This window comes from Uloborus diversus, chromosome 7 (assembly GCF_026930045.1).
Source record: "Uloborus diversus isolate 005 chromosome 7, Udiv.v.3.1, whole genome shotgun sequence".
NCBI classification, from domain to species: Eukaryota; Metazoa; Arthropoda; class Arachnida; order Araneae; family Uloboridae; genus Uloborus; species Uloborus diversus.
In genome coordinates, this window is record NC_072737.1 from 17,030,227 (window position 1) to 17,057,817 (window position 27,591).

Genomic DNA, 27,591 nt, shown 5'->3' on the forward strand with positions numbered 1-27,591 from the left:
TTAATATGATTTAAAGCGCAGTCTGTTTCGTTGATATGAACAGTTAATAATAAGTAAAATTTTCCTGTTAAGAAATCACAGTTTGTTCTTAGGACTACTTTTGGTTCTTACAAATACAGTAGGCGCTGCTTAATGTGATCACTTTGGGACAGATGCAGTTTGATTACAATAAGCGATTGATAACAATAACCGAAAAGAATCCAGCAGACACAAAATGATGAATTTTTTCAATTAAGATGCATTTATTTTTACAACTGCAAATTAAAATTACAATGTTTCAAATAAGCTCAGTTTTAAGGTATAGATTAGCAGAATGAAATAGCTCTTTTTTTCCATCAACTAAACCATCGGTCCAATGCTACAAAGTCTTTTTTGCCCATTTTAAGAGCAACATCTTCTGTTCTTTTTCCGTGACATAGTAAACCACAGTTTCAAAGCAGATTCAACTTCACCATTTTCTCCAGCATTGTTTCACTTGTTGTTTAAGTTTTCATTTAGCTTCAATATGTCTTCAATCTCGTCACTATTTTTTAATAACTTTTATACAAAGTAATAGTTGAGAAATGTTTATTTATGTTGCAGCATTTCTTTGACTCATCACGATTAAATTGTCAAAGTGTTTGAAAATGTCAATTTTTTCCTTGATGGGGAAATCATTGCACTTTTTCTCCATGGGTAAAATGTTGGACCATTTAGAGTTAATCTTTGTATATATTTTGACCGAGGTTCAAAAAAAAAAAAAAAAAAAATGCAAGTTTATGAAAAAGCGATAACAATAAACAAAGACGCTGATTACAATTTCCCAATTTTTAAACACATGATAATATATAAGTGTTTCGGGACTTTGTGATTTTGATAACATTAAGCGAATGATAATATTAACCATTATCACATTAAGCAGAGCCTACTGTATTTGTGTTATGCCAAAATATATCCTGAAGTTCTTTAAAGCTTTATTTTAACAAAAGATGCCCTAATACCATGTTGTCGCCTCAGAGCAACAGTAGGACATCTTAGTGTTATATCTGGGACTAGATGTCTTACTGTTGCTCTGAGACAACGGTGTAGTCTTCAGATGTTATTTTCTGACGTAAAATAGTCTGAATTCCATCTATGATGTAAAAAAGTGCTTAAATTGAAAAAAATCTAGTGGACTAAGCTCCCATGCAGAATAATCCCTGGTATAAGAAAAATATATATTGAGATGTTTTAATATTTTTTTTAAATTCATATCTTATTTACTCCCTATGCTTCTGTTATGAATTTACTCTTATTTAAAGCAAGTTGCAGTACTCCATTGGTGCAATGCATGTTCCCTCTTGTCCTAGTTGGGTTCTACTGCATAATGTTAACTTCATGACCTTGGCATTGTTTTTGAAAGTGTATGTTGAGCAAAAGTTTGAGAAACGGGTTTTTATTTTATGAATTTAATTTCAGAAAAAGTCCTCTCTCGTTCTCCAAGCAAATCTCAAGAGTTCATCCAGAAAAAGCAAAAAAATATCAATGAATCATATACTGAACTGATTGAACTATCGAAGGTATTATACCATTATGTTGTTTTTTTATTTATTTTTTCTCCCCTGAAATTCTCAGATTTGTTTGCGAATTATGTTTATTTTCTATCAGTAACAAAGCAATATTTTCTTTTTTCATATTTCTTACAAATGCTTAATCAATGATTAAGTAAAAAATTTCCTTTATAAAACACTAAAAGAGCACCTCCTCAGTTTTGTTTCGCATTGCAAAAACTATTTACTTGTGGGTAAAACTATTTATTGACAAATCAGGGCATAAAATTACCTTTAAAAAGGTATTTTTATTGTAGCTGTAAGAGGTGCGGATATATTTAACTTCAAAGTATATGAATGTTGATCCACAGTCTGAGCTAAAGCAGAAAGTGATGTCTGGGACTTTCGCAGAGACCAGAAAATAAAAAGAAAACCAGAAAAAGTAGACATTTTTCCAAAAATTCACGAACTTGGAAATAAAATATATTTACACCGCCTACAGCTACCATAAAAATAAAAATACTTTTTGAAGGTAATTTTATGCTTTTTAATTCATTACAAGATAGTTTTTCCCACAAGTAAATAGTTATTAGGATATGAAACAGAAAAATAGAAAAGCACACTTAGAATCCAAGATGGTAGAAGGAGTTATATTTTGACACACAACACCAGCAAAAATATGTTCAGCTTATCGTAATTATGTATAAAAGTAGTGTTTTGTGCAAAAAACAGATGGAGGTAGAAATTTGCTAAAGGGGGATCTTGAACCTTAAGGGCTGTGAAACATTTACTAGTCCCCTTTTTTGACACATGCTGATTTTAATGTTTCAAATAGAAAGGCTTAATTTCTGCCAAACTTGAACCCCAATGTGATTTACTGTAATATCATTTGCTAACTAGTGGGGGTGGACTAGTTTTTGGTGGATTTGACCGATTGTAGCTCAACGGATTATTCTTGAAGATGCAGTTTACTGGTTTTGGCACCATTTCAACTTTGAGTACTTCAAGTATTTCGAAGCTTTTAGCTTGCTGAAAAATATAGCTATCTTGATGAAAAAAGCGTCAGTTTATAGGATTTTGTCTGTTCTTTTCAAATATGTAATTATTTAACTGTGTGGGGTTTTTCAGGAATTACAGAAATCTTTTTTCTAAAAAAATTGTTTTTTACACATTTTTCTTCTATATTTTTTAACTCGGTTTCGGTTATGGATTGGATAAGGTATTGGGTGGTTCTATGCCTCACTTGGGCTTTTCTACTACCCCCTTTTATGTTGCAGATTAGGTCAAATTCACCCTGTATATAAAGTATCTTAATATGTTACGATGAAGATTTTTTCCTCTCCTTGCATTAGAAATAATTGTATTTTTAACGTGCTTTATGATAGTGCATCAACTTCAAATTTAATGATTGAGTTTAGTTTTCTCATCAATTTAAACTTTGAGACTTATTACCAATGTATCATTACCATAGATGTGGAACCATTTCTTGTTTATAAATTTAATAGCAGATATTTGTCAAGATTGTAAGACCTAAAAGAATTTGAATCTATTAAAACAGTCTGAATATATATTCCTGTATAATCATAAATATATACAGTACATCCACAAATTAGTCTAATAACAATAACCAATATACAGTGAAACCCCTCCTAACGGACACCCCTCAAAGACGGACACCCCTCTTATGCGGACAATTTTTAATTTCCCAGTTCCAATGCAAATAACATTATTAAACCCCTGTCCTGCGGACACCTCTATATTGCGGACAAAAAAATTTGTCCCGTTAGTGTCCACATTAGAGGGATTTTACTGTATTAATTGACTATGATGCTTTAAAATGCACTCTCAAACTAAGAGACTTTGGGCTAATGGAAGTTCACAGAAATTAACTTTCATTGTTTAAACTTGCCAAAATGTTATTAACAAACATGACAAAAGCTCTTTTATCTCAAGATATAATTTTTGCCAACTATGTTGCTTACAAAATGTTATATTTTAAAGGACAAACTGATATTTTCAATGAACTATTACTTCATGCTGAGGTGAGTATACTGCATGGATTTATCTGCAAATTGAGAAATGAGCATGGATTTTGAGAGCTTCATACTTGATGTGTTCTGAGAGGAATATGGCATGGAATTATTGCAGATAATTTCACTACAATATAAATAAGTTCAGATTTATATCAGTAAAATCTTTGGAAATGACGTTTAAACATAAGCTATTTACATTTGCATGGTTTTGCATAGCTTGTCCAGAAATAAATGAATCCAATAAATTCTCTTAAATATTTTAAAGTTATAACCAGCTGTGAAAACTTTTGAAGGTCCGTTAAGATTTTGACAGGGATTTTTGATTGTGATAACTTCTTCACTGTGAGTTGATTGTATTATTATTATGCATGATCGACATGAAAAAATGGTTCTTTTTATTGGTGTTTGTGATATTTTTGACGAAATATCATTTAATTTTGTAGTTTTTGTTCATTACTTCCACGTTTGCTTCCTGTTTTTTTAACTGTGTGTTTCTATAGGTTCAAATGACATTGTTTTTTTAGATTGTTGTTTTAAATGCTTGCGTTGCATAAATTTCTCCATTAAATGTTCGCCTCTATTTTTCCATTCTTCTCCTTTTGAAAGTTTCTATCATTTTAACTTGCATGTCAGTAAAGATAATGAGTGTAGTGTTAAGTATTTATAGTAATTTTTGATAGTTGAACTAATAAGAAAAAAAAAGTATGTTTAACCTTAGAATTTTTAACATGAAGTTCCTGTTACTCAAATGTAATTTTTAAATTTTTATGATTGATAAACTGAAGGGGCTGCAAAAAGTTTGTACCTCCAATTTCAATCTTTTTAAAAGTTTGTTGCATCAAAAGTTTCATCAAGTTTATTGCATCATTTCAAAAGTTTATTGCAAGCATTAGAGCTCAAAGTACCAATCCACTGCTTTTTCTTTTTTTATTTTAATTACTCTCCTTGTATGCTTCTCAGTACAGTTATACATGAGAAGTCAATAGATTGTTTTCAAAATTAGGACATGATTTGATTATTTTAAGCTTTAATGCAGGCCTTTTGAAAATTGAAATTTGGAGCAACCTCTTTTTTGCAGCAATCCCTTCAGTTGTCCTTTATGGAAATTCATGTCGGTTTGCAATTTTATCTTTAATATTGTTATTTTTTTATTACACTGATATTTTCTATTGATTATTTTTCTTTCTTAGAGTATGTGACTACAAAAAATTTTACACATTTTATGCATGATTATTATTTCTACCTAAATTTTTCACTAAACATTTGTCTCTATATTATCTATCAATATGGCATCAAAAAAAAAAAAAAAAAACCACCTTCCACAAAACTAAGAAGTCATAAAATACTGGACTGTGCTAAAAGTATGGATGCACAAAGACTTCTCTCAAGTCCTGTGCAGCTTGCAACCTAGAGGAACACATTTTCAAACAGAAAATTGATTGATTTCAGATTACAAGTTTATTTAAATTTCTTAATGCGACGTTGAAAAATTATCATCAATTTTTTTCAAAAAATCCTTATGCACAACAAAAATTAAACTCTGAGAATAAATTTATTCACCTAAGCCTACTTTGAAAAGAAATTATTTCATATTAAATTCTTTATTTTTTAGCATTAACCATCCATAACATTATTGCAATCTTAAACTTCTACTCAACACTTAACTATAAGTTTCTTTAAAATATTTTGTGGATTTTAAATGATTATGTGCTCCAAAACATCAGATTTGAGAGGTTTGTCTGTGTGGCTGATTACAGTAGAAGCCTGTAGCTGTTCTTAATGTATATTAACGTGTACATGAATTAAGCCGTAAGTTACCACCCTTAAGCCAGGACTAAGGCAAAACAACATGCAATATGCCTAAGCCCTGGCTTAAGGGCAATAACTCACTGCTTAATACCCAAGCTTTACCTTCATTTTACAAGTTGAACCACACCTTGGCTCAGGGGCAGCAAATAGGGGGTTCAAGAGGGAGCGATCACACCCCCAAATTTTTTGAGAGGATTGATAAAAAGTGAGCAAATTCAATTTACGTAAATCGCCAATCAATGTTCAAGAAAAACAAACTTGCTGGTTCTCCGTAATGGTTGATGAAACTCGACACATTTTCAGACAATGACAAGTGTGTTCCGTTTTTTAAATTATTAGAAATTCATCAAGCCTTTACCATCCTTTTCAAAACAGGAAGAACTGATGAAGAATCATGGTTAATTTTAACTAAAGACGTCATTTCCTCATATAAACTAAATATCTCGTTCTTGTGTGTTCTGCGTAACGATGGTTATGAGAGGCCCGTGCAGTAGTGTGGCTGCATAATTTTCACAAGAAAATGCTTTGGTATTTTACATTCATTGTTATGCCCATACTTAAAGTGCATCTATTTAATGAGTGCCCATCACTTTCTTTAGCTAGAAACACATTTCAGCTGCTCAATTTATAGTATGCTTTCATTAATACTCTTTAAAAATACATACTACTTTTGAAAATAATATATCACATCAACAAATATATTTTCTGCGGGCTCTTTAACTATGCAGTCTCCCCCTCCCCTCCCCCCCCCCATATCATGATTACTTGCTGTTAGCCAAAATGTGTTTTGTTCCATACTGAGGTAATTCGTAATTAAGAAAGTCGACCCCCCCCCCCCAAAGGAAATGCTGAAATGTCGCCCCTGCCTTGGCTGCAGACCCTCGCTGGTGAGCAAAATTAACTTAAGCTACCAGCTTCTTGGTGTTCTCAGCTTCAGTGATATGATATCTGCCTCCAGATAAGTTCATCACTATTCCAGAATGACGAGTCCATATCAAGAACAAAACTACAGTCTCTGGGTGTGATTCTCTTGCTGTCAGTATATTGCATGTATGTAACATGAATATTTGTTATAAAAGTAAGCAATTTTCTTATTAAAGTTGATTTTGTACATTGTTCCAATAGGCTCGCAGACATTACCTGGAAGACTCCATTCAGTTGTATAGTTTTTACCGAGAATGCGATGATTTCGAAGCTTGGATGAAAGAAAAGGTACTCTCAGTTATTTATTTTCATGTTGCCTTATGTACATTGATTTCAATTTAGCCTTTATTTGTACAGGAAGTACATCCTTGTATGATTTCGGTTTTATTAGTTCCGTGTGACTGAACCATGCTTATTAGGTTAAAAATTATATAAATCCTTAATGTTTTGCATTAGGATAAAATGGGTGCATACCTGGCAGCTTTTAATTTCTTAATCTGCAATGATTCATTTTTTTGAATGGAATTTTTTTTGAGTTGTTCAGGCTGTTAAATAAAGACAGGTCTATAAATTGAAATTTGTCATCCACCCATTCATTTCTTTGTGGATGACTAATATGTAAGGTGCAATGTGTAATCCAAAACTATCGGCTTCAAGCACAATGAAATGTTGCATATCAGGACTAGCAATGTCAAATGATGCAACAAAGCAAATGCTCACACAATTTATAAGGATATAATGTCATACACTTGTAAAATTTTGTAGCTGATTTAATTGAATTTCAGTTAACATGTACCAAATTAATAGCCTAGTTTTTTAACCCTTACAAATAGCATTGTATAGGGGGGGGGAGATATGTTTTGATTTATCAGGAATTGTAGACTGAACAAGATTCTGCTTTATACAGTGGATGCTGGTTAATTAAATCAACCACTTTAATGAATCAAATAGTCAGATGGTATTGAAACAGAATACAATCCAGCTTTATTTAATTAGTCACTTTATTGGATCAGTCGCTTTATGGAATCAAAACTGTTTTGAACAAAATGATTCTTATAAGTAGAAGCCGCTGTACGGTTTTTTTTTTCAAATGAATTTGCTTTTCATGTAGGGAGGTTACTGGATAGTTTACACTGAAATTGTTTATGTAAATAATTATTGTAAATTTTTCCTTTTGTATTTTTTTTTTCTTTTATATATGAATTTCCTTTTCATGTAAGGAGGTTACCGGATATTTTACATTGAAATTGTTTATGTAAATAATTATTGTAAATTTTTCCTTTTGTATTTTAAGTATGTATTTGAGTTGATTTTAATTTTGTGTTTTATATTTGTATATATGGATTTTTAATAATCAATAGGAATCGAGTCCTCACAACCAGGGATCCGAAGGAAGGAGTTGAAGTGATGAAGAAAAAATTTGAAGTATGAATTATTTTGCTATGTATTTTTAAAATTTAGTTTATAACTTTTCTTTTCTAGTTTAAAAAGCGCTTTTTAAGACTTGAAGAAATTTCATGTTTGCCTGGAATTAATTGAATAAGTAAAAGAATAAATAAAATCATTTATTTAATCTTCGGCATAATATTACAATGTTAAAGAAAACTATTAATTCTAAAACCAGACAAAATAAAAGAGAAAAAATGTTCTGAATGAATTCATTAAAATCACTTTTTTAAAAAAAGTTCTTAAATAAGATATAATTTAGAGATGAATTACATTCATAATTATCATATCTAAGCTTTTAAAGTTAAATTGATGTTCCAGACATTTAAGGAAAAGAAATAGGTACAAAGAAAATCAATTTGGAAAGATTCGCTAAAGAAGCTAAATATGTCTCTTGTATTTGAAAAATGCTGATGATAATTTTTATTTTTATGTATGGGAAATATTTTTCCTCAATAATTTAACTGTCATGAATTTAATTCATCATGCATGATGAAAATCTCTGGTTTTGAAAAGGGAGCAGAATGTCACTCACAGTACGAAGAAAGCAATGAGAATTCTTTAATTACACAAAATAATAGTAATAACAATGACTTAAGACTTTTTAATGGTCATAGCTCTTGGCAACAGGGGCAGGTACAAAGGAGGGACATGGGGTAAGACGGTCCCCCCTATACAGTTATCCAAGCATCATTATTGTGTGCGATTATATTATAATAGTTATATATACAAGATAAATGGATGAAGAATGTCATGCAAATATGTTATTACACATTGTGTTCAATTACATTAGAATAAAACGTAAGTATTTGCCGTAATCTTTTTAATTCATTAATTATTTGTTACAGCAAGTATTTGAAATAATACTTCTTTTTATTTCTTCTAAAATTAATTAATAAAGTTCTTTCCCTACCATGCGCCTTATTCCAGGCCGATTTGGTGCTTTTTACTAACACCCTAACAGTTCCAGAAATTTATTGTACACAAAACTGTTTTTCAGCATGTCGTCCCCCCTGACCTAAATTGCAAGTTTGTATCTGCCCCTCCTTGACAGCTAATTTTGTGTGACAGACATTCAAGGGCCTCTTGGTTTTTTCCTTAATGTTTATTGTTAAGTTCATGTTGTTAAAAATGTTTCAGCAAAAATGCACATTTTCAAGAATAACTTAGTTATTTTTTTTTTGTAGAACTTTCTGACTGATTTGTCTGCCAGTAGTCGGCGTATCGAAGAGGTCGATAGTTGTGTGGAAGAATTTGTCCGTGCCAAACATAGTCAGTTGGGTGCGGTCAAAGCTCGCCAAAAGCAAATTCATGACAGGTATGATGAATTCTTACTTTGAATTATGTATTTTTTGTTACTTCTGTTGTCTGATTTTATTATTATTATTTTGTTACAATAAGTGGAGCCGTACTATTTCATGCTTGTGTGTTAAATCTTTTGCAGATATATGAGTCATACTTGCCAACTCTACTGTTTTTAACGGGAGACTCCCGTTTTTTGCTTCCATTTCTCGTTTTCTACGATTTTCTCCAGTTTTTTCCTTCAATCATTAAAAAGTTTCACTTTCTTCTCAACAGATGGCACCCTTTTCTAGTCTACTAATGTCAGGGAATAAGAATTTTTCCAATTAATAACTCATTTAGTAAAAATTAATTTTTTACAAGCCTTCCACATTGCATGTTCAATGAAGCACGTGCTTTGCCGAAAATTACAGCGGATTTCAATCCTTTTGCATCTTGAAATTATTTCAATTATTTTTAACGTTTGAAGTTATTTTAACATGTGCTACCCTATACCCACTTATTTTATATTGAATTTTCATTACATATTGATTTCCTTTTATTTTTTTCCGGATTTCAGTAATTAAATTTTTGTAGCTACTTTTCTGGTAGAGACTGGAAAATGTACAAAACTTTAAGCAAATTCACTCCTTATTTATTTAGTTTTCCCTTTGCAGTATATTTTTCTTGCTACTACCAATTTGCTTACATCTGCAAAAAATCCCCATTTCTTTTTGAATTTAGTATTTATGTTATTTAAAAGCATAATTCAATAATTCTGTAGCAAGGATATGTCGATGGTGAATCACGTACATACCTCTAGTAAAATCTCCTGTTTTTATTCTTCGAAAGTTGGCAAGTATGATTGAGTTACACTTAAGAGCATTCAAAACCCTTTATTATTTTTAATTTTCTTGCACTTTTAACTGTGTTAGTTTTTGATAGTGCTTCTTGACTTTACTATTACAACACTAATTAGCATCCTAAATTATTAGCTTATTATTTGCACTACTTTAATACTACAACAACAATCTGCATCCTAAATGCTTAGCTTATGTATTTGTCAATATTTTCTACCCATTGCTAAGTATTAGTTTTGGCATTCTTGCTTGCATTCTAATTAAAACTTTTGACTTTTTTTTTCTTTTTTTTTTTTTTTTTTTTTTGACACGGTGTTCATTTATTTATGAAAAACTTGATTTATAGAAGAAAGTTATAAAAAAATTAAAAAGTTCCAAAAAAAAAAAATTATGTTTTTTTTTTTTTTAATTTGCCAAAATATTTTTATGTTTTTGTTTTTTTTAATTTGCCAGTTTTCTTTTTTTTTCCAAGGATTTTAATGCTCACTTTTTCAGTTTTATTTTTCATTTTTATTTTAGTTTTTTTTTGTATTTTTTTTACAATGCTTGTTTGTTTCCCTCCTTCATAGAGAAGTGATATATGTGATATATTTTTTGTACATGCTACAAAATTCCTTTATAAAATTCAAAAGTAAAAGAAATCAAATTTGCTCATTGCTTAATTTAAAGAATACACTTTTGTGTTGTTGCATTTACTTTCAGATATGATGTATGTAATTATTTGAGTTTATTAAAATGGTGGATTTTTATGGGCTAAACCCGTGGCTAATCACAAGCTAATCTTGAAATCATTAAAAATTGCTATTTCAACTAGTTTGTAGGCATTTGAAAATAGTTTACCAGAAGCAACTGTTACTTCAATAGGGTGAATAGTTTTAAGAGGGCTCTTGATCTTCACTTGAGATTGATAAATTGATAAGGACTAGCCTAGCTGGGCCCAAAGCCTGTTTCTGGTTGTTATTTTTGTAATTTTTGCATTTTTATTTAAATTGAAAATTTCTGTTTCAGGTGGAATGGTCTAAATCATCTAAAAACTGAAATAGAGAAAAGTTTAGAAGGCGCCACCAGGTAAAACACACTTTATTATGTGCTTGTAATTATTCTTGCTTAGTTCTTTAATTTTAAAAGAAAGAAAACTAAATTAATATTGTATGGAAATCTTAGTTTATGAGTCATTTTTATAATTAAAACTTGCTCATAAACAAAGGTATAATTGATACCTTGCTATAAAAGATGAATATTTTTTCAATCGTATTAAATGATATGCTTGCTATATGTGTAGTAAAATTGATTAAATGTTTTAATTTTTATAAATGAAATCTATTTTTCTTTTCGCAGTGTTGAATTATTTGAAAGAACTTGTGATGATGCTTATGAATGGATGTTAGAAAAATTAGAGAAAATAGAAACCGATGACATTGGTAGGGATATGAAGACTGTGCAAGCCTTGCAACGAAAACATCAGGTAATTAACTAATGCCTTAATTTAAATGTTCTAAGTGTGATTGTACTCAAATTTGTCTGAGTAAAAAGAGGCAAAATTATGGTGTGTATAAATATACTTGACGTGTTTAGTATTAAAATCAGTTAAATCCACTTTTAAATTTTACAGGAGAAACAAACAAACAAAAACAAAAACAAAAAAAAAAAAAAAAAAAAAAATTCACTACTTAACTCTTTTTGTAGAAAACCTTTCTTTCTTTTTTTATACATCAATTTTTGACCAAGTGAGCTGGGTATATTTCTAATCCTTTTGCAACATGATAGTATTTATCAAGAAACATCAAAGTACGGGAGAATGAACTGCTTTTGCTATTAAACACCTGCCATACACATCAGTTTTCACATTATGGTCTAATAGACCAGGCAAATCTGAAAATATAAGTATATATGATTTACCGCCGTAGATGTAAGTTAGAATGTGCATCATATGTTTTTAAAAAGTTGAAAAAAAAAAATGACCTAAACCAAATTTCATTTTGGTAAATTTATTGCACAAAAATTTAACTATAATTAAATAGCTGCAACCTCAAAAAAAAAAAGAAAAAGAAAGAAACCATGTAAAATACATCAAAAAATAATTCAATGATCAGATGGTGAGGAACCATTTTCCACTCGTAAAAAAACTAAAAATAATGGAAAGTGAACTTTTTTTAAAAGAAATTTTGGTTAATCAAAATTGAAAACCGCAGGCATAATAATGGTTTAGCAGTACTAGACTTTACTATTCATATATCCTGACATAACTTTTATCTTCAAAACAAAAATTAAAGACATATTTTGCACTGTATAAGGAAGGCTTCTCAATTACATGTTATTAGTAAAATTTTAAAGATTCGAGAAAATCAATTTTATTGACTGAAATCGAGTCAATTAAAAAGTTCGCTGACTTGTGCTGGGCAGCATTAAGTAAACAATTATCAGATTATGGTTCAGATGAGGCTGATTCATTGGAAAATTTTCATATGAGATCATTTTAATTAAATCAATTACATATAAAACTAGAAATGATGGAACTGTACAGTGGCGTAGCTAGACCCAACTTTCGGGGGGGGGGGGGTTACTTCTTTTATACATATCTCTCTCTCTCATATATATATATATATATATATATATATATATATATATATATATATATATATATATATATATATATATATATATATATATATGTGTGTGTGTGTGTGTGTGTAATCGCTTGGAATTTTTTCCTTTTCTTTTTTTTTTCTTTCTCTTCTCTCTTCTTTTTCTCTTTTTTTTTTTTGAGACTAACTTTTCGGGGGGGGGGGGGGGGTTTTGTCCCCAAAACCCCCCCCTTAGCTACGTCCCTGGAACTGTATTCAAGGTATTGATCATAACATTAAGCTTCATTGTCGGTTAGCTCTTCACTAGGTACTTCTCACTTAATTCCTGAAGTTTAAATACTTGTAGTAATCTGCTTTCCCACTTTTGTTTAATTGATACCATGCTGAAGTAGAAGGGAGGATATTCATCACAAAATGTTTTTAAATACAGAAAACATACTCCCCCTCATAAAAAAGATAGCTTTAAAAAAATAATATTTTTAATAATCTGAATGACTTTTATTTATTGAGCAAAGTAAATAAATAACAGTGCAGCACTTGTTGATAGAAGCAGCCTTGTAATGAGTTAAATTGCTATGTTTTTTTTTTTTTTTCTTTTTTGATGCATTTTCATTCAGATAAATGTGTTGGATTATTCAGTTAAAAATATCAGTTATATTACTTAAAGTTGCATATAATGTCGATTTTCTTTGCAGAACTTGGAAAGAGAATTGGCGCCTTTAGAAGAGAAATTTAATCGTGTGAATTTGCTTGCAGATTCGTATGTATATCTTAACAAATATTCTTTTTTGTGTGTGTGTGTGTGTGTGTGTGTGTATGTGCTTTATTAATCATACTTGAAAATTTCTTTCCTCTTAATTTTCAGGATACATCTTTTTTTTTTTTTTGAACAAAAATGCTTTCGACATTAATGGTAAAACTTCTATAATGTGCTATGATTGAAATACCCATTTTAATATAAATATTTTTTGTTCTTTTAAAGCATGTTATATTTGTTAAGCATTCTTTTGAGAGAAAAACAATCGGCTTGAAGACCAGGATGAGTGTGTACCGCCGACTCTGTCAAATCTATGTACAAAACCCATAGATATATAAAACATGCATAAGATTTTGGATGAATCTAATAAAGTATTCATTTTAAGGCATTTATCATATCAAAGCAAAACAATTTGAAATATTTTTGAAACATTATAACTTTGCTTTTGTAAACTATGTTACATGATTTAATAAAATAGAAATGTGCAATCTTCAGTTTAGAAATAATAATAACAATAGTAAATGTTGCAAGTTTTTCATTTTCACACCATGCTTTTACTTAAAAGTGTATATCTGCTTAATTGTTAAAAGCATTTATTAAATCTTATTATTACAAAAGCCGTAAACAACATCTTTTTACTTTCACAAAACACCAAGCTTCATGCACATTTGTGAGAGTTGACAGTAATGTTTTGTTGATTAAGTTTGAAATAGGTGTTTGATGTAACTTGCCGTGTTTGGTAATATTAGCCATTCTGGTTATTTTTGATTGAAGGATCAGATTGAATTCAGAAGGTTAAAAAACAATATTAAAGCAGTTATTTAACAACAGATTTTGAAAAATATTAAGTATTTTAATAGAGAATGAAAAAATCCTGCACATAAACACACAGGAAATGTCTTGCAAGAATTATAGTTTGCTTGCCATTGAAGATTTCAAAAGGGGCGTGAAGGGAGAGTGGTTTTTGCCCAGGTTGGCTTTTTTTGTCTAATTTCACACAAAGCCAATTTGCTATTTTCCTGAATTTTCATCTAGCAACCCTGTAATATGCCTTTATTGATCATGTTATCGTAAGCAAAACTTATGTTTAATGTATTAACTTTTTTCTTTCTTTTATTTTATAGAAAATATTAATGTAGATTTAGGCTGTTGATATTCATTTATTTATTTATTTATTTAATGTCAGCGTTAAAGTTTCTTATCCGACCGAAAGGGCCAATGTTACTTCTCGGCAGCAAGAACTGAATGATATGTGGGAGAGAGTAAAGGTAAATTTCTTAATTTACGCATTATGTTTCGGCTTGTCTTTTATCTTCATCATATTGCAAAAACCACTGTGCTGTGTATGGAATTGAAGTCTGAAACACACCAATAATAATCTTCTAGGAAAAGGCCTCCCAGCGACGGGCTCGCTTGGATGAATCACTTGGTTTGCAGATTTTTAGGAACAGTGCAAAAAGTTTGGTATGTCATTTTCATTTTGTATTGAAATTAAAAAATTCTAGTTGTACAGTTTCAGAGACGGGTAGCCTGTTAGAATTTGTTAAATTTATATTTTTGTTTGAATTATTAAAAATGTCTTGTTATATTTTCCTAAATAACCAAAAATACTAATTTACCAATTCCATCGTATTTTAAATAAGATCACAAAAGCTGCAACAAAGTTCTTTCAAAATATAATTTTTAATCCATTCTTAAACCATTCCATTGCATTTGAAGCCAAAATTTTTCAGACTTGAGGAGCGTAACTTTGATACTTCCATACCTTCTTTACTCTTTTGTCTTTTAAAGGAGAATAAACCAAGATTTTTATTTTTTTCATTATTGAACAATAATATTTCTGACACATGTAAGATAAAGTAAAAATACGTAATTTGAATACTTTTAATCAGCAGGAATTATTGATAACTGGAATTATTCATAACAAAAGCGATATGAAAAAAACTTTTCACTAGAAAACGTAATGATTGCAAAAAAGCATTTTCTTTTCTTCTGAGCTCCCATCTGTGAGGAAAAGCAAAGTTGCTGTTGGTTGCCGATTTTCTTTTAGTAGCCATTGAGCCTTAAAACCAGGAAAATGAATCAAGCTATGTATTAGTCTGGCTTCTTTAGCTGGTTTTCTGTTCACTTTCTTTTAATACATGCTCTGGTTGAGTGTAGGAGTGCATTTCATTAAACTCACGTATTCCTTTTTTTACATAAACTCTACAATTAAGCCATCTGTCAACTTAATGCCTTAGTGATGTAATATTTTAGTGATTAAATATGTTTACTCATCAATGAACAATTTTTGATTTAGCTGGCCTGGGTGAGTGATGTGAAACAATCGTTGAACAGTGATGAGCCAGCCAGAGACGTTGCGACTGCCGAGAATCTTTTGAAGAAGCATCAAGATCTTGGAGATGACATTGCTGCTCATCAAGATGAGTATGTACTTTTATCAACTACAAAGTAACAAGAAGTTCCGTCTATAACTATACGAGCCTACTTTCCTGTATACCCATACTACTTTCTAGTACCTGCAAAGCAGCTAATACACTTTTTTCCCTTAAGAAATTTTTTTTAACAGCTTTCAAAACGAAAAAATAGTAATTAAAATTAATAAACTTATTAAAATAAATACATCATATAAAAAAAAAATCTTTTCTTTTTCCCCAGTTGCCAAAAAATATTTTTTAAATGAATTAATGCACTTACCAAAATAAATAAAAACAATAAAATGTCAACGTAAAGAAATACTTTTCATTATCAAAAAAAAAAATCGTCTGCGCATATGGTTATGTAGAAACATAAATAACTTTGAGTTTATTCGCCGAAAACTAAATACCTAAATTAAAACTTTAGCGTGAAAATAAAAACATCATATCAACAATAATTATTTCACAGTGAAAATCATAGCTGTGGAGTCGGAGTCTATCTCATTTTGGGATAAAGGAGTCGAAGACAAATATCCAAGAATCGGAATCGGTCATTTGTCCTCCGTGTATAAATTTTTGCCAAAGCTACGAAGTCGGAGTCGAAGTCGGGGAGTCAGAGTCCGATTAATTGTCGGGCACAGGGGTCGGAGTCAGGTGCCCCTAAATTCTCGGAGTCGGAGTCTGGAGTTTGGCGTCAAGAGCTATTTCCAACAAAATTTTTTTGAAATAAATCCGCCTTCAAGTACGGAATCTACATTGACTTTCAGTTTCCCCGTAGAGGCTAATGTTGTTTTTTTGAACTGTTCAAAATTGAACAAAAAATAGTTCAAATCAAAAAGTGAAATATAGGAATGAGATGTCCTCGCCGAGATCTTTCGAACAAAAAAAAGTTTGTTCGAATCGAACTATTCATTCAAAAGTTATTAGGGGGGGACGGGGGAGGGACAGACAGACCGACGAGCCGACAGACTTTTTTCCCCATCCAAATATCCTACTTTCCAATTTTGAATTTTTCGATATTTATTTAATTATGCATCAAGCCTTCTTTCATCCTTTTTTCTTCTTTTTCTGACTTTTACTGGGAAAGTAGGCTAAAAACCAACGTAGGTAATGTACGATTACATTTTGAACTAATCTCTACCCGAGTCCTCTTTCTTGCACCATAAACGGTCTTTATTTTTGTATCTGAACTGAGTGCAGAAGAAAGTATAAATGCTTGAAACAGTTTTTACCTGGCATGGAAATTTGTATCTGTGTGCTTGATTTTGTAGGCTTTTGCTTTATATTTTATTCATATTTACAAAAACATTTTACCCTTTTTTATGTTAATTATTATATTCCTAAAACAAAAAATAAATACAGTGGAAAATGCTTAACACGAAACTGAGTGGATCGTAATATTTGTTAATGTTAAAAGACTTTCGTGTTAAAAAAGTTGTATTAAATTGCACAGTATACCACTCGGAGTCCTTTCGTGCTAATCGTTTTTTCATGTTAAGTGTTTTTGTGCTGAACATATTTCACTTTAATACAAGTCTTCATTCCAATATTTACCATATGACTTCTTCAACCCATAGGTTTACAGACATCCAAGGCTTGGGAGTAAATTTGTTGCAAAAAAATCCAGAGTCCACAGAGATACGAGAAGCTCTGGTTCAGTTACAGGAAGAGCAAGATGCCATTCATCGTGGCTGGCAGGAGAAAGGAGATTGGCTCAGGCAGTGCATGGATCTGCAGGTGTTTAACCGGGAAGCCGACCAAATCGACAGCATCACTAACAGCCATAATGCCTTTTTAGAATTTGAAGATCTTGGAGTAAGTTTTGAATAATTCATTGCTCCCTCTCTTCTTAGTTATAAAGAGAAGAGTAATACATGTGAAAAGAAGTTGCACAGTTGTACCCAAAAAAGCAGTTTTACCCAGCATCCTTAGCGGTTGTTCCCTGGGAGAAAGCAAACTCGTTTTGCAATACGGTAGAATACCTTTATAATGCCGACCTATATAACACAATTCTCTATAAACCCCACAACTTTTCAAAAGTAAACAATAAGTTTTGACATTTAAAAAAATCCCTCTGTTTTGCCTTGCAAAAATAAATTTGTTAGGCAAATTAAATTTTTAAACAGTTTTTCATCTTTCCATCTTAATACAAAGCTTTTAAGTGAAAATTAGTATTCACAGTAAAAAGAAAATGCCAGATCACTCTTGAAAATGCAGCTGTTATGCAAACCTATATAATGCCAAAACCTGTATAACGCCAAAGCTCTGGTCCCAAGGTGTGCGTAATAACAGACTTCTACTGTAATACATTCTAGGTTAAAACCCTGCATTTTCTCCAGTCGAAAGCAGGAGGAAGAAAGATCCACATTTACTCCGAAAATAACCGGAATGTGGTTTAAAACAGGTTTTCTCTGGGGTAGAGGATCCATGTGAACGGCTTACTATTAATAAAATTTAAAAATTAGGCTACAAGTTATGCTACAATTGTATTATGGAATGAATAATGGATAGCTGTCTTAAACTACATGCTAGATCTACCTTTTTTTCTGAGCCAGAAAAAAAAATGTAAAATTACCGCCCTTACCCAACTTTTTCCACGTTTTTCTATACAGTTACAATGAAAAAAAAAACTTATAAAAATAAGGGGCTTTTGTCGGCCCTAGAAGTTGCCTCCCGAGGAAAGGACCCTGGCTTGCTCCCCCTAGATCCAGCACTGTTTAATTAATGGAATAGTTAGTGGTTTCCTAAGCTGTTTATGGAACATTTACGAATGGGGAGGTGTGTGCTTCAACACTATACTAATCAAGTTTAATCTTAAGAAAAAATTGTCATGAATACTGAGGAAAGTTTGATATAAAAGAGTTGAATTTTTCGTCTTTGTTATTTTGTTATTTTACTTTTCTATGAACAATTTCTAGATAACATAACATCAACATTTAATTTTATTATATAATCAAGCATTTTTTTCTTTAAATATATTTAGTATTATTTTGTTATTTTGACTTTTAGACAACGTTGGATGATGTTGAAACATTGTTGAAAAGGCATGAAAATTTCCTCAACACTCTTCTTGCACAAGATGAGCGGCTAAGAACGTTTAGTGAAATGGCAGATAAACTAATTGCTGCTAGACATTATGAAAGCAAATAGTAAGTTGGAAAATTCTCTTTTTGATTTTTTTTTTCATTCAAAAGAGTATACATTCAAAACATATAGGGTAATAAAATTAGTTTTTAGCCCTCAAAAATTGATCTTGAGTTTGAATCTTTAAGAAAAAAATTTCATAATTGCACAAATGCATCATAACTTTCTGCATATTATCCTCTGTGGCACATGGTCCATTGGTCCCAAAATGTGCCAGAAGAGAAAAATCATCGTTTAATCCACAGTGAATGCAATGGGGGAAAAAACAAAGTTGATCTGATTCAACATACAAATTTAGCAGCTAAATCAAAAACTTGAATAAGTAATAATATTTGAGCTATAATCAAAATTGATCTAAAAAATAAAGATTTCTTCTTGAAATTATGATTACAGTATGCTAATTACATTAAGACAAAAAGAGAAGAGGGGGGGGGGGGTACTGCTTTCTCTGTAGGGTTGTTTTATACAGCCTGAATGGAGTGTGCGAAAAATTCTGGCTATGTTAAATAAACAACCCTACAGGCAACAAGGAGAAAAAATTTCTATTTGTGAATCATGCTGTAAAGTGAGGTTACAATGGGGTTGAGGAAAAAAGCATAGATAATCCTTGACAGCCTATAATCTGCTGATAATGAATAGGAAATTGAAGTATGTGGTGCATATGCATATCATTTTGCATTTTAATATTCATACCAAGCAATGGAAGGTTTTATTGACATGTCATTTGTTTTCCTAATGTAGCATTGACCAGAGGAGGAAGACTGTACTGGCTCAACGCCAGACTGTCAAGCAGAAAGCTGAACAAAGAAAAACACTGCTTTTATCGTCTCATGCATTTCAAGAATTTAGAACAGATGTTAATGAAGTAAGGAGGTTTGTTGTATCTAGAATTTAGTTTAATTTATGACTCCCAGAGAGTTTCAGAATTTTTTTTAAATATTTTTTATGTTGCATTGTTTTGTCTTTAATTATGTAGATAATTAATGCTAATTATTTTTTCTGTTTCCCCCCACAGTAAACCAAATTTCTTTTAAAAAGTTAATTAAATCTTGTTATGCACAATTGTGCAAAAACAATTGCAGAAACATGTTTCTGGGCTACAAGAAACCCCCCTTTTCAGTGCAAAAGATGTGACCAAATGGACAAAAAGGCACACAAGAAAAGTCGAAGCTCACACCTTTTGCATTGCAAATGATGTTCCTTGTTGCCTTGAAACACATTGTTTGCATTGCTTTACCCTGCAGTTTTATAAAGTTGTTTTATTTACTTTTACTTTTAAGCACAAAGGTGTTCATTTATTTTAAATTTCTTTTTATTAAATACAAAGATTTGTTGCAATATTGATTGCATTAAATACATTTTTATTTTCTAGGTTTGGCTAATGAGTTTTCTATGTTTAAAAATATTTTGTATAGGTTTGACAAACTATCAGTTAAAAATTACCTAGCAGTAGATTAAAAACTGTTGAAGAGAAACAGATTTTTACTTGAACACCTCAATATCTTTTTCTGATTTTCAAAACATTCTGTGCATTTTTAAAATTTCATATTTCATGGAATTTTGCCGCCTTGGCATAGAAGTGATTAACTGCCCTTGCTTGCTTTTATTCTTCTGTTTTTCATTCAAGTCATCGGAACAGCATTGCTTTATTTATCTGTTTTATTCTGTTTAGCTCTCAGCTTGGATCCAAGAAAAGCTTAAAACTGCCTCTGATGAGTCATATAGAGATTTGACAAATTTGGAAAGAAAGCTGCAGAAACATGAAGCATTTGAAGCAGAGTTAAAAGCTAATGCTGAACGACTTGACGCTATAAATAAAGTAAGCATTTTCGCCTTCTAGTTTCATACATTCTCCCATTAAATTATAGAAAACATTACTGCTTAATGAAAACCTATATTCTCTACTGTAAATAAAGTTTCGTTATTTTAAAAGCTGAGTGTGTGATTTTGGTGTTTGTCATGATGCTACTGTTTTATAGTAACTAAAAAATATTTTCAATGATAAATCAAATAATATGACATTTTATGGGATAGTGACTACATTGTCACTTTATAAATTTTTCAGAAAACTTATTATAAAACTTTAGTTGTAGAAGTAAAATTTAAAAACGCAACTTTTACCTGATTTGCATTATTTTTTGTTTGCATTCTGATCATGTCAACTCGATTTACAATATGTCTTTAGTTGTGTTATACATTTTTTTTTTAATTTTACTTTTTAATTGATTACTAAAATTACTTTTTTAAATTTACTTTTTCTGTGAAGGGGTGAATTTCCATTCCTTTAATAAACGCACACACATTTTTTTTTCAATGCATTATTTTTAGTTCTCATTTTTCACCCATTTTAAATTTTAGTACACATGGGGGAAGGGGACTTTTAAAAGAACATCATTGTTCAAAAATATTTACCTGTTTATCAGAGATGTAAAAACATTTTTAAAATTAGTGATTTGTAAAGTGTGAATTTAAATTTAGCTAGCACATGCTATCAGATATTAGAATTTTGAGTTATGTATCTTTTGTGCTTTTTATGCTTTCTATTAAAAGTATGTGTAATTAAAAAGCATGGTACAGGTGAATTTATTTGCTAAACCCATCAATGTAAGCGACTGTTTAGTTTTCTTTGGAGGAAAGGGTTTTATGAAGGGCTACTAGGCTGGTAAGGGGGCTTTCAGATTTAGACTATGATAACTTAATATTATTAATATGTATAGCCTGGAGCAAAGGAGGGTCAGAGGAGAAATGATTCAGTTGTTTAAGTTTATCAAAATGAAAGATGTTAATGGGTTAAATTTTTGCACCGAAAGCAAGACAAGGGGACATTGTTTTAAGCTATTCAAATATCAGGCTAACCTGGAAATGAGGAAAAATGACAACTTTAGCGGGGTTGTGTGTGGGCACTTGGAACAGCTTACCGGAAGAGGTGATAACGAGCAAGGGGGTGGATAGCTTTAAGAAGGTCATTGGTCTTCATTGATGACTTATAAACTGACTAGGAACAGCCTAGCTGGGCCCAGATCATGTTGCTGGTTGTCACATGCGTATTTGTAAGTGATGTAACAAGAGCATCAGTCTTTCTGAACAAAATTTTTACTACATGGTTTGGATGAACAAAATTTTAATTATTGTGTGCTCACAAGACACATTGCTTACGCTTAACACTACACACTCGAAAATTAAAGTTATGCTGATGCACTCTGCCAGTTGCATTCTATGCCCATATATTCTACCGTGTACATTTTGTAACAGGCACTTTCTGTTCACATTCAACAGAAATTTTATTTTATACTTATTAAAGAGTTCTTGTTAAAAACTACTTTTAATAGCATTTAATATAAAGTTTTTTAATTTCAGAATGGAGAATCCTTGGTTACTGGAGAGCATTATGCTGCTGATAAGATCGAGGTTTTACTAAAACAACTAAATGAGCAGTGGGAGGAATTGTGTGCCAAGACCCTGGAAAAGGGGCAGAAACTGAGGGAAGCAAATGCTCAGCACACCTACAACAGAACTTTAGAAGATGCACGAACTAAATTAGATGAGCTTGAAAACTCTCTAGCCTCTGATGATCTCGGCCATGATTTGAGGAGTGTGAAGAAACTCCTTAAGCGCCATCAGGTAAATTTAATTTTGGTCAAATTGGTTTTGTGTAAAATTGATGTATCTTAAATAAGTATAGTCCATTTCATTTTTTAAAAAAAAAATTTGTGACAATATGTGCTTAATTTAAAATAATGTTCAAAAGTACATTTTAATTTGATTTAATTTTCTTATCTCCTTGGTCCATAATTTTGCCTCATTAAATGTAAACTTTTTATTTGATGGGAAGTGGGGGGGGGGGGTATCCAGGGATGATTCTGTTCCAAATTTTTCAAAAATTCAGAGACATTTAGGTGAATGCACCGTCCCTACTTGAATCAAATATTTACCTTGTGCAAAACCTTTTAAAAAGTAAAGATGTATTATATTACTTAGTGCTAGTTCTAGTACCGCTGTACTGTTTTAGTCCTTTTTCTGTACTATATCAGGGTCGTATACGGAGGGAGTCTTAGGGTTCAACCCCCCACTGAAAAGTTTGGTTTGACATTTAAATGTTTGTTTATATTTAAAAATTTCCAAAAAATATTGTTCCAAAACTCAAATGTCTTTCATACGTATATTAATAGCATAAAACGTTATGATAATAGCTATCCCAATGACTTGAACATTAGCACAAATAGCGCAAAGCTCCACATGAAAGTTTTGAAACCCGCCCTAAAATTATTTCCTGGTCACACACACGGCCCTGTAACTATATTAATATTTTTGTCTCTGTATGTGTATATCATTTTACAGCTCTAGTGTTTCAAAGTGGTTTCACTGTTGACTGATACCAGTTTTCCCCCTTCCTTTTCCAGATGCTTGAAAATGAGCTTTGTACATGGGAAACCAAAGTGACAGAACTTGTGTTCCTTGGTGAAGAAATGGCAAGCCAAGGTCATTTTGATGCACAGAATATCTTAAAGGGCACAAAGGCTGTTACTGAAAGGTAACATGTTCTGTTTTAAATCTGTTCAGTGCTAAAATACAAATTTAATGCCTTATTCATAATTTTTTCAACATGGACTTTTGTGAGATGTAGATTGAATATTCATTGTTATGTTTCTGGTGTCTTCAGGTTTGCAAAGATGAAGACTCCGGCAGCCGAACGCCGTCACACCTTGGAAGAGTCTTTGAAACTTCATGAATTTAATTTTGAGGTAGACACAGAGATACAATGGATCAAAGAACATCTTCCTGCTGCAACATCCCAAGTTTTGGGTCAAAATCTAATTGATGCTCAAAACATATACAAAAAACACCAGGTAATATTTAGGAGCGTGCAATAATTTCCTTCATGTTTTCAAATGCATGCTTTACACTTCTGTATCTCAGATTATTGCTGATATATTTATTACTAACTTGTAATCATTTAAATCATGTTACATTTTTATTCTATTTGAATTGAATAATTTTAAAAAGCTTCCAAGTCATATATTATTTTTATGTGAAAGGAATTGTAGCTGATGTTTTAAACAACAATTCCAAGAAGTAGTGTCGAAGTATATAGTTTCAATAACTAACCTAATTCATAAATTTGATAAATACTTTCTCCAAACAGCTGTATATAACAGCTGCTCTTTTCTTTTAATTTTACTTTAGTAAAATTAAATTTCACTCTTTCACAGAATACTGAAAAAAAAAATCTGTTTCTAACTAACTGATAATTTTGGAAATTGTATTGTCCTAATAGATGCTAAAAACGACATACTTTAATTAATCTGGTAGAAAGAAAGTCTTTAAAAGCTGTTAGTTATTATTGTAACAAGGTTGAATTAAGAATTTTCATTAAAATTTTTGTATAAATTTGTTTAGAGCAAAATTGCTGAAAATAGGTTTGAACATATTTTTTTTTTCTCACACTTCAAAAATTTTAATTTAACATAAAATGAACAAAATCTGTGCAGCTTAAACTAACAGTCAAAAGAATCTCCAAAAATTGGAGGTTTTAAAATTTTAATTAATCGTAAGAAATTGATGATTCTAATTGATATTCATTTAAGTACACAAAAAATTAGACTAGTTATTTTGTCCACTGTTGAGAATATTTTCTTATATTTTTGAGTAAAATCAAACCTGAAATAAATTTAGAGGTATTTTTATTCCTAATAATTTGTCTACTTTTTGAGTTTTTAAAATAAATGAATTTTCAAAATCAAAATCATGCTATTTTTTCTTATAAACTTTCCAAAATATTGACATAAATGTTTTCTTCCATATATTCTTGACTGGCAATTAAATGTTGTTTTTCCCCCTTCTCCATCAGAAATTGGAGCGGGAAATTCATGGGCATCAACCAATGATTGATAAGACACTGACTGCTGGCCAGCATTTAATTGATCAAAAACATTATGCATCCCCTTCTGTGAAAAGCAAATGTGAAGAACTTCAGGATTCTTGGAAAGAGCTCTTGGATTGTGCTGCTGAAAGGAAAAAGAAGTTGGAACTGTCTCTGAAATCTCAATCTGTGAGTGGTTTTTCAAATGCCTTATTGAGTGCAGGGGTGCCCATAGGGGGGAAGTACGGCGCAAGTTGTGCCATCAAAATTTTGGGAGGAATTTGTTGCATTTTTTTATTTATTAATTTAAATTTATTTAACCCGGGAGAACTCGCATCGGGCCTCTCAGACCCGGTCATTACAAAACTACGCTACCAAAAATCACCCCTTCAATGGAAATGAATGAGGTCCACAGTAGCTGCGTTCAAGGTGACCTACATACTGACTACATGCTTTTCAGGAATTTCCCCTTTTCCCCAGAAAATTCCGGTTCGGGCCTCAAGAGGCCCGGAGCGAGCGCTCACGCTTTTCATTTCAGATTGTGAATGTAAAGGAAGAGGTTGTGGAATGCATCGCTATTTAAGCTACAAAGATGAAATGAAGAGGTTGCTGACCTTGTTGGTTGAGGTTTCAACTGATGAGAACTCCCTTAATGAATATGATGAAGAAGAAGTTCACACAGAACAGTATAGCGATCATCAGTAATATTTAGAAGAAGATTTAGATTCATGTATCATAAAACTTTCTTAAACCTTACTTTTTAAAACATATTTTAGAGGCTGTTTATCTATTTATAATTCAGTGTTGAAAACACATTTTTTTTTTCTATTTTGCAAACTTAATTACTGAAATAACCACTCCGGGCCTACGGAGCCCCCGCGAGCGTTCGTGTGACGAAAAGTACCGCGAGTTCTCCCGAGTTAATGATTTATTTTTAATTAATTTTTTTCTGTTTATATTTTATTCCATTTTTACTTTCTTCTATATCTAATATATAGAAGAAAGTATTGGATTCGTGCAAATTTTCGAATTTCGAATTTTGACGGATTCGAACGTTTTGAGGTGTGCTGAGTCCATTTCGACCATTTTTGGAAAATGTCTGTCTGTCTGTGTGTGTGTGTGTATGTATGTGTGTGTGTGTGTATGTATGTGTGTCACATCTGTGTGTGACCAGTTTTTTGTGGCCGCTCTACAACAAAAACTACCGCATGAAATCGAACGAAATTTGGTACACATATGTGCCCCTATGTGAACTTGTGCCCATTAGTTTTTGGCGCGAATTCCTCCAAGGGGGGTGGAGCAATGGGACGTTTTTCGAGTTACGCGTGCTTGCTATTCCTCAGGAAGTAACTAGCGGAATCAGACAAAATTTGGTCCATATGTTGGTATTAACAGGAACAGGTGCTGATTCAATTTTGGTGTCAATAACTCAAACGGGGTTGAGCTATAGAACGTTTTTTGTCGTCAATTGTGACTGCTGTATCTCAAGAAATAATGAACGGAATGAAAGAAAAATTTATCGGCAAGTAGCCCTTAGTGGGTATAAGAACTGATTTTATTTTGGTGTCAACAGCTAAAAAGGGGGTAGCGCAATCACCCGTTCTTTTTTTCCATTGTGAGTGCCCTATCTCAAGAAGTAATGCTACGTTCTGGCTGAAATTTGGAATATATGTGAATCCATATGTAAACAGGCTTTGGTTCTATTTTGACGCCGATCGCTCCAAGAGGTGTTGATTTTTTTTTTGCGAATAAAAATAGTTTTATTAATGCAACAATAAGAAAGATAAATCGTAATAGATTGTCGTCTGCGTATTTCTCGTGATTTTAATTGTATGGAAATGATAGGAAATATTATCTCAATGATTTAAAATTTTTAACTGTTGCCATCTTATGTTTGTTAACAAATAAAATATTTGTAATTCATTCAAGCAAGGCTTTTAAAATAACTTTCAATTTTCGCTCTTTGCTTTGCTTTTGCAATAATTCAGACATTGGGATAGTCGTCAAGTTTTTGCATTTGTCATTTTGTTTTTGTTGGGAATATTGCTTCCTCGTCAAGCATGGGGAGGGATCAGAAAAAAAAAAAGAAAAATATAGAAGAAAGTTTCGTGATGGCCACAACATACTAGTTTAATTTAGTTTGTGTATGTGTGTATGTCATTGATGTAGCACAACACTTTTCCAATAAAATAATTAAATAAATTCAAAATATTTTGAAAAAATAAGCAAAATAAAAAACAGAGCTAAAAAATAAAAAAGAGAAAGAGGGTTTAGATTTTTATTTATTTATTTATTTATTTATTTTTTGCTACTTATGCAATCTAAGTTGCAAATTATGTTATTTGTTAATAAATTAGAAACTAAATGAATAGTCAAGTAGCCTACTTCGTTCAAGTATGCGACTAGTGGTAACAAATAGTGAAACATAAAATTTCCTTTTTATGTTTTAATTTGAATATAATAATTAGTTTGCAGTGATATTTTCTTTTTGTGCAAGTCAGTAACTGTTATAATTATTGTCCCAAAATTATTGTCTTCCGAACACATAACAATAATTTTTATTGAGTTAAGTAGACCCTAAAAAAAAAAACTAAATAATCTCACACTTTCACCAGAAAAAATTTCTAGCTTTGTTCAGTTTTCATGAAGTACATACTGCACTATTCTAAAACAAAAATACAATTTTTAGTAGTTGCTGCATGCAGCTATAATCATTAAAATCTGTTGTTGATAAAATAAACTTTAAAAATGTATTTTAAAATATATAATAATTTATATTTAATCAGTAGTTGTCTTATGTGTATTCTTTTTTCTCTAGTTCTTTTCTGAGGCAAATGAAGTAGAATTTTGGATGACTGAGAAAACTGACATTTTAGAAAGTACTGATTATGGAAAAGATGAAGATGCTGCTGTGAAGTTGTTGACAAAACACAAAGTAATTACTAGTATTCAAAATGAGATAGCATA

The 27,591-nt window shown here is 31.3% G+C and overlaps 1 protein-coding gene across 1 annotated transcript in view; it reads left to right on the top strand.

The window, feature by feature from the left end:
* LOC129226616 (spectrin beta chain, non-erythrocytic 5-like) overlaps positions 1 to 27,591 on the top strand; it is a 130,930-nt gene that overhangs the window by 28,939 nt on the left and 74,400 nt on the right. Inside the window, exons 19-38 of the mRNA XM_054861245.1 lie at positions 1,438 to 1,538; positions 6,476 to 6,562; positions 6,731 to 6,740; positions 7,644 to 7,699; positions 8,908 to 9,038; positions 10,870 to 10,929; positions 11,200 to 11,326; positions 13,142 to 13,206; positions 14,390 to 14,471; positions 14,590 to 14,667; positions 15,503 to 15,630; positions 17,198 to 17,435; positions 18,630 to 18,769; positions 19,506 to 19,629; positions 20,437 to 20,583; positions 22,122 to 22,385; positions 23,165 to 23,295; positions 23,425 to 23,611; positions 24,613 to 24,813; positions 27,443 to 27,559. Coding sequence (XP_054717220.1) covers positions 1,438 to 1,538; positions 6,476 to 6,562; positions 6,731 to 6,740; positions 7,644 to 7,699; positions 8,908 to 9,038; positions 10,870 to 10,929; positions 11,200 to 11,326; positions 13,142 to 13,206; positions 14,390 to 14,471; positions 14,590 to 14,667; positions 15,503 to 15,630; positions 17,198 to 17,435; positions 18,630 to 18,769; positions 19,506 to 19,629; positions 20,437 to 20,583; positions 22,122 to 22,385; positions 23,165 to 23,295; positions 23,425 to 23,611; positions 24,613 to 24,813; positions 27,443 to 27,559 — 2,474 coding nt within the window. The remainder of the gene's footprint in view (positions 1 to 1,437; positions 1,539 to 6,475; positions 6,563 to 6,730; positions 6,741 to 7,643; positions 7,700 to 8,907; positions 9,039 to 10,869; positions 10,930 to 11,199; positions 11,327 to 13,141; positions 13,207 to 14,389; positions 14,472 to 14,589; positions 14,668 to 15,502; positions 15,631 to 17,197; positions 17,436 to 18,629; positions 18,770 to 19,505; positions 19,630 to 20,436; positions 20,584 to 22,121; positions 22,386 to 23,164; positions 23,296 to 23,424; positions 23,612 to 24,612; positions 24,814 to 27,442; positions 27,560 to 27,591) is intronic.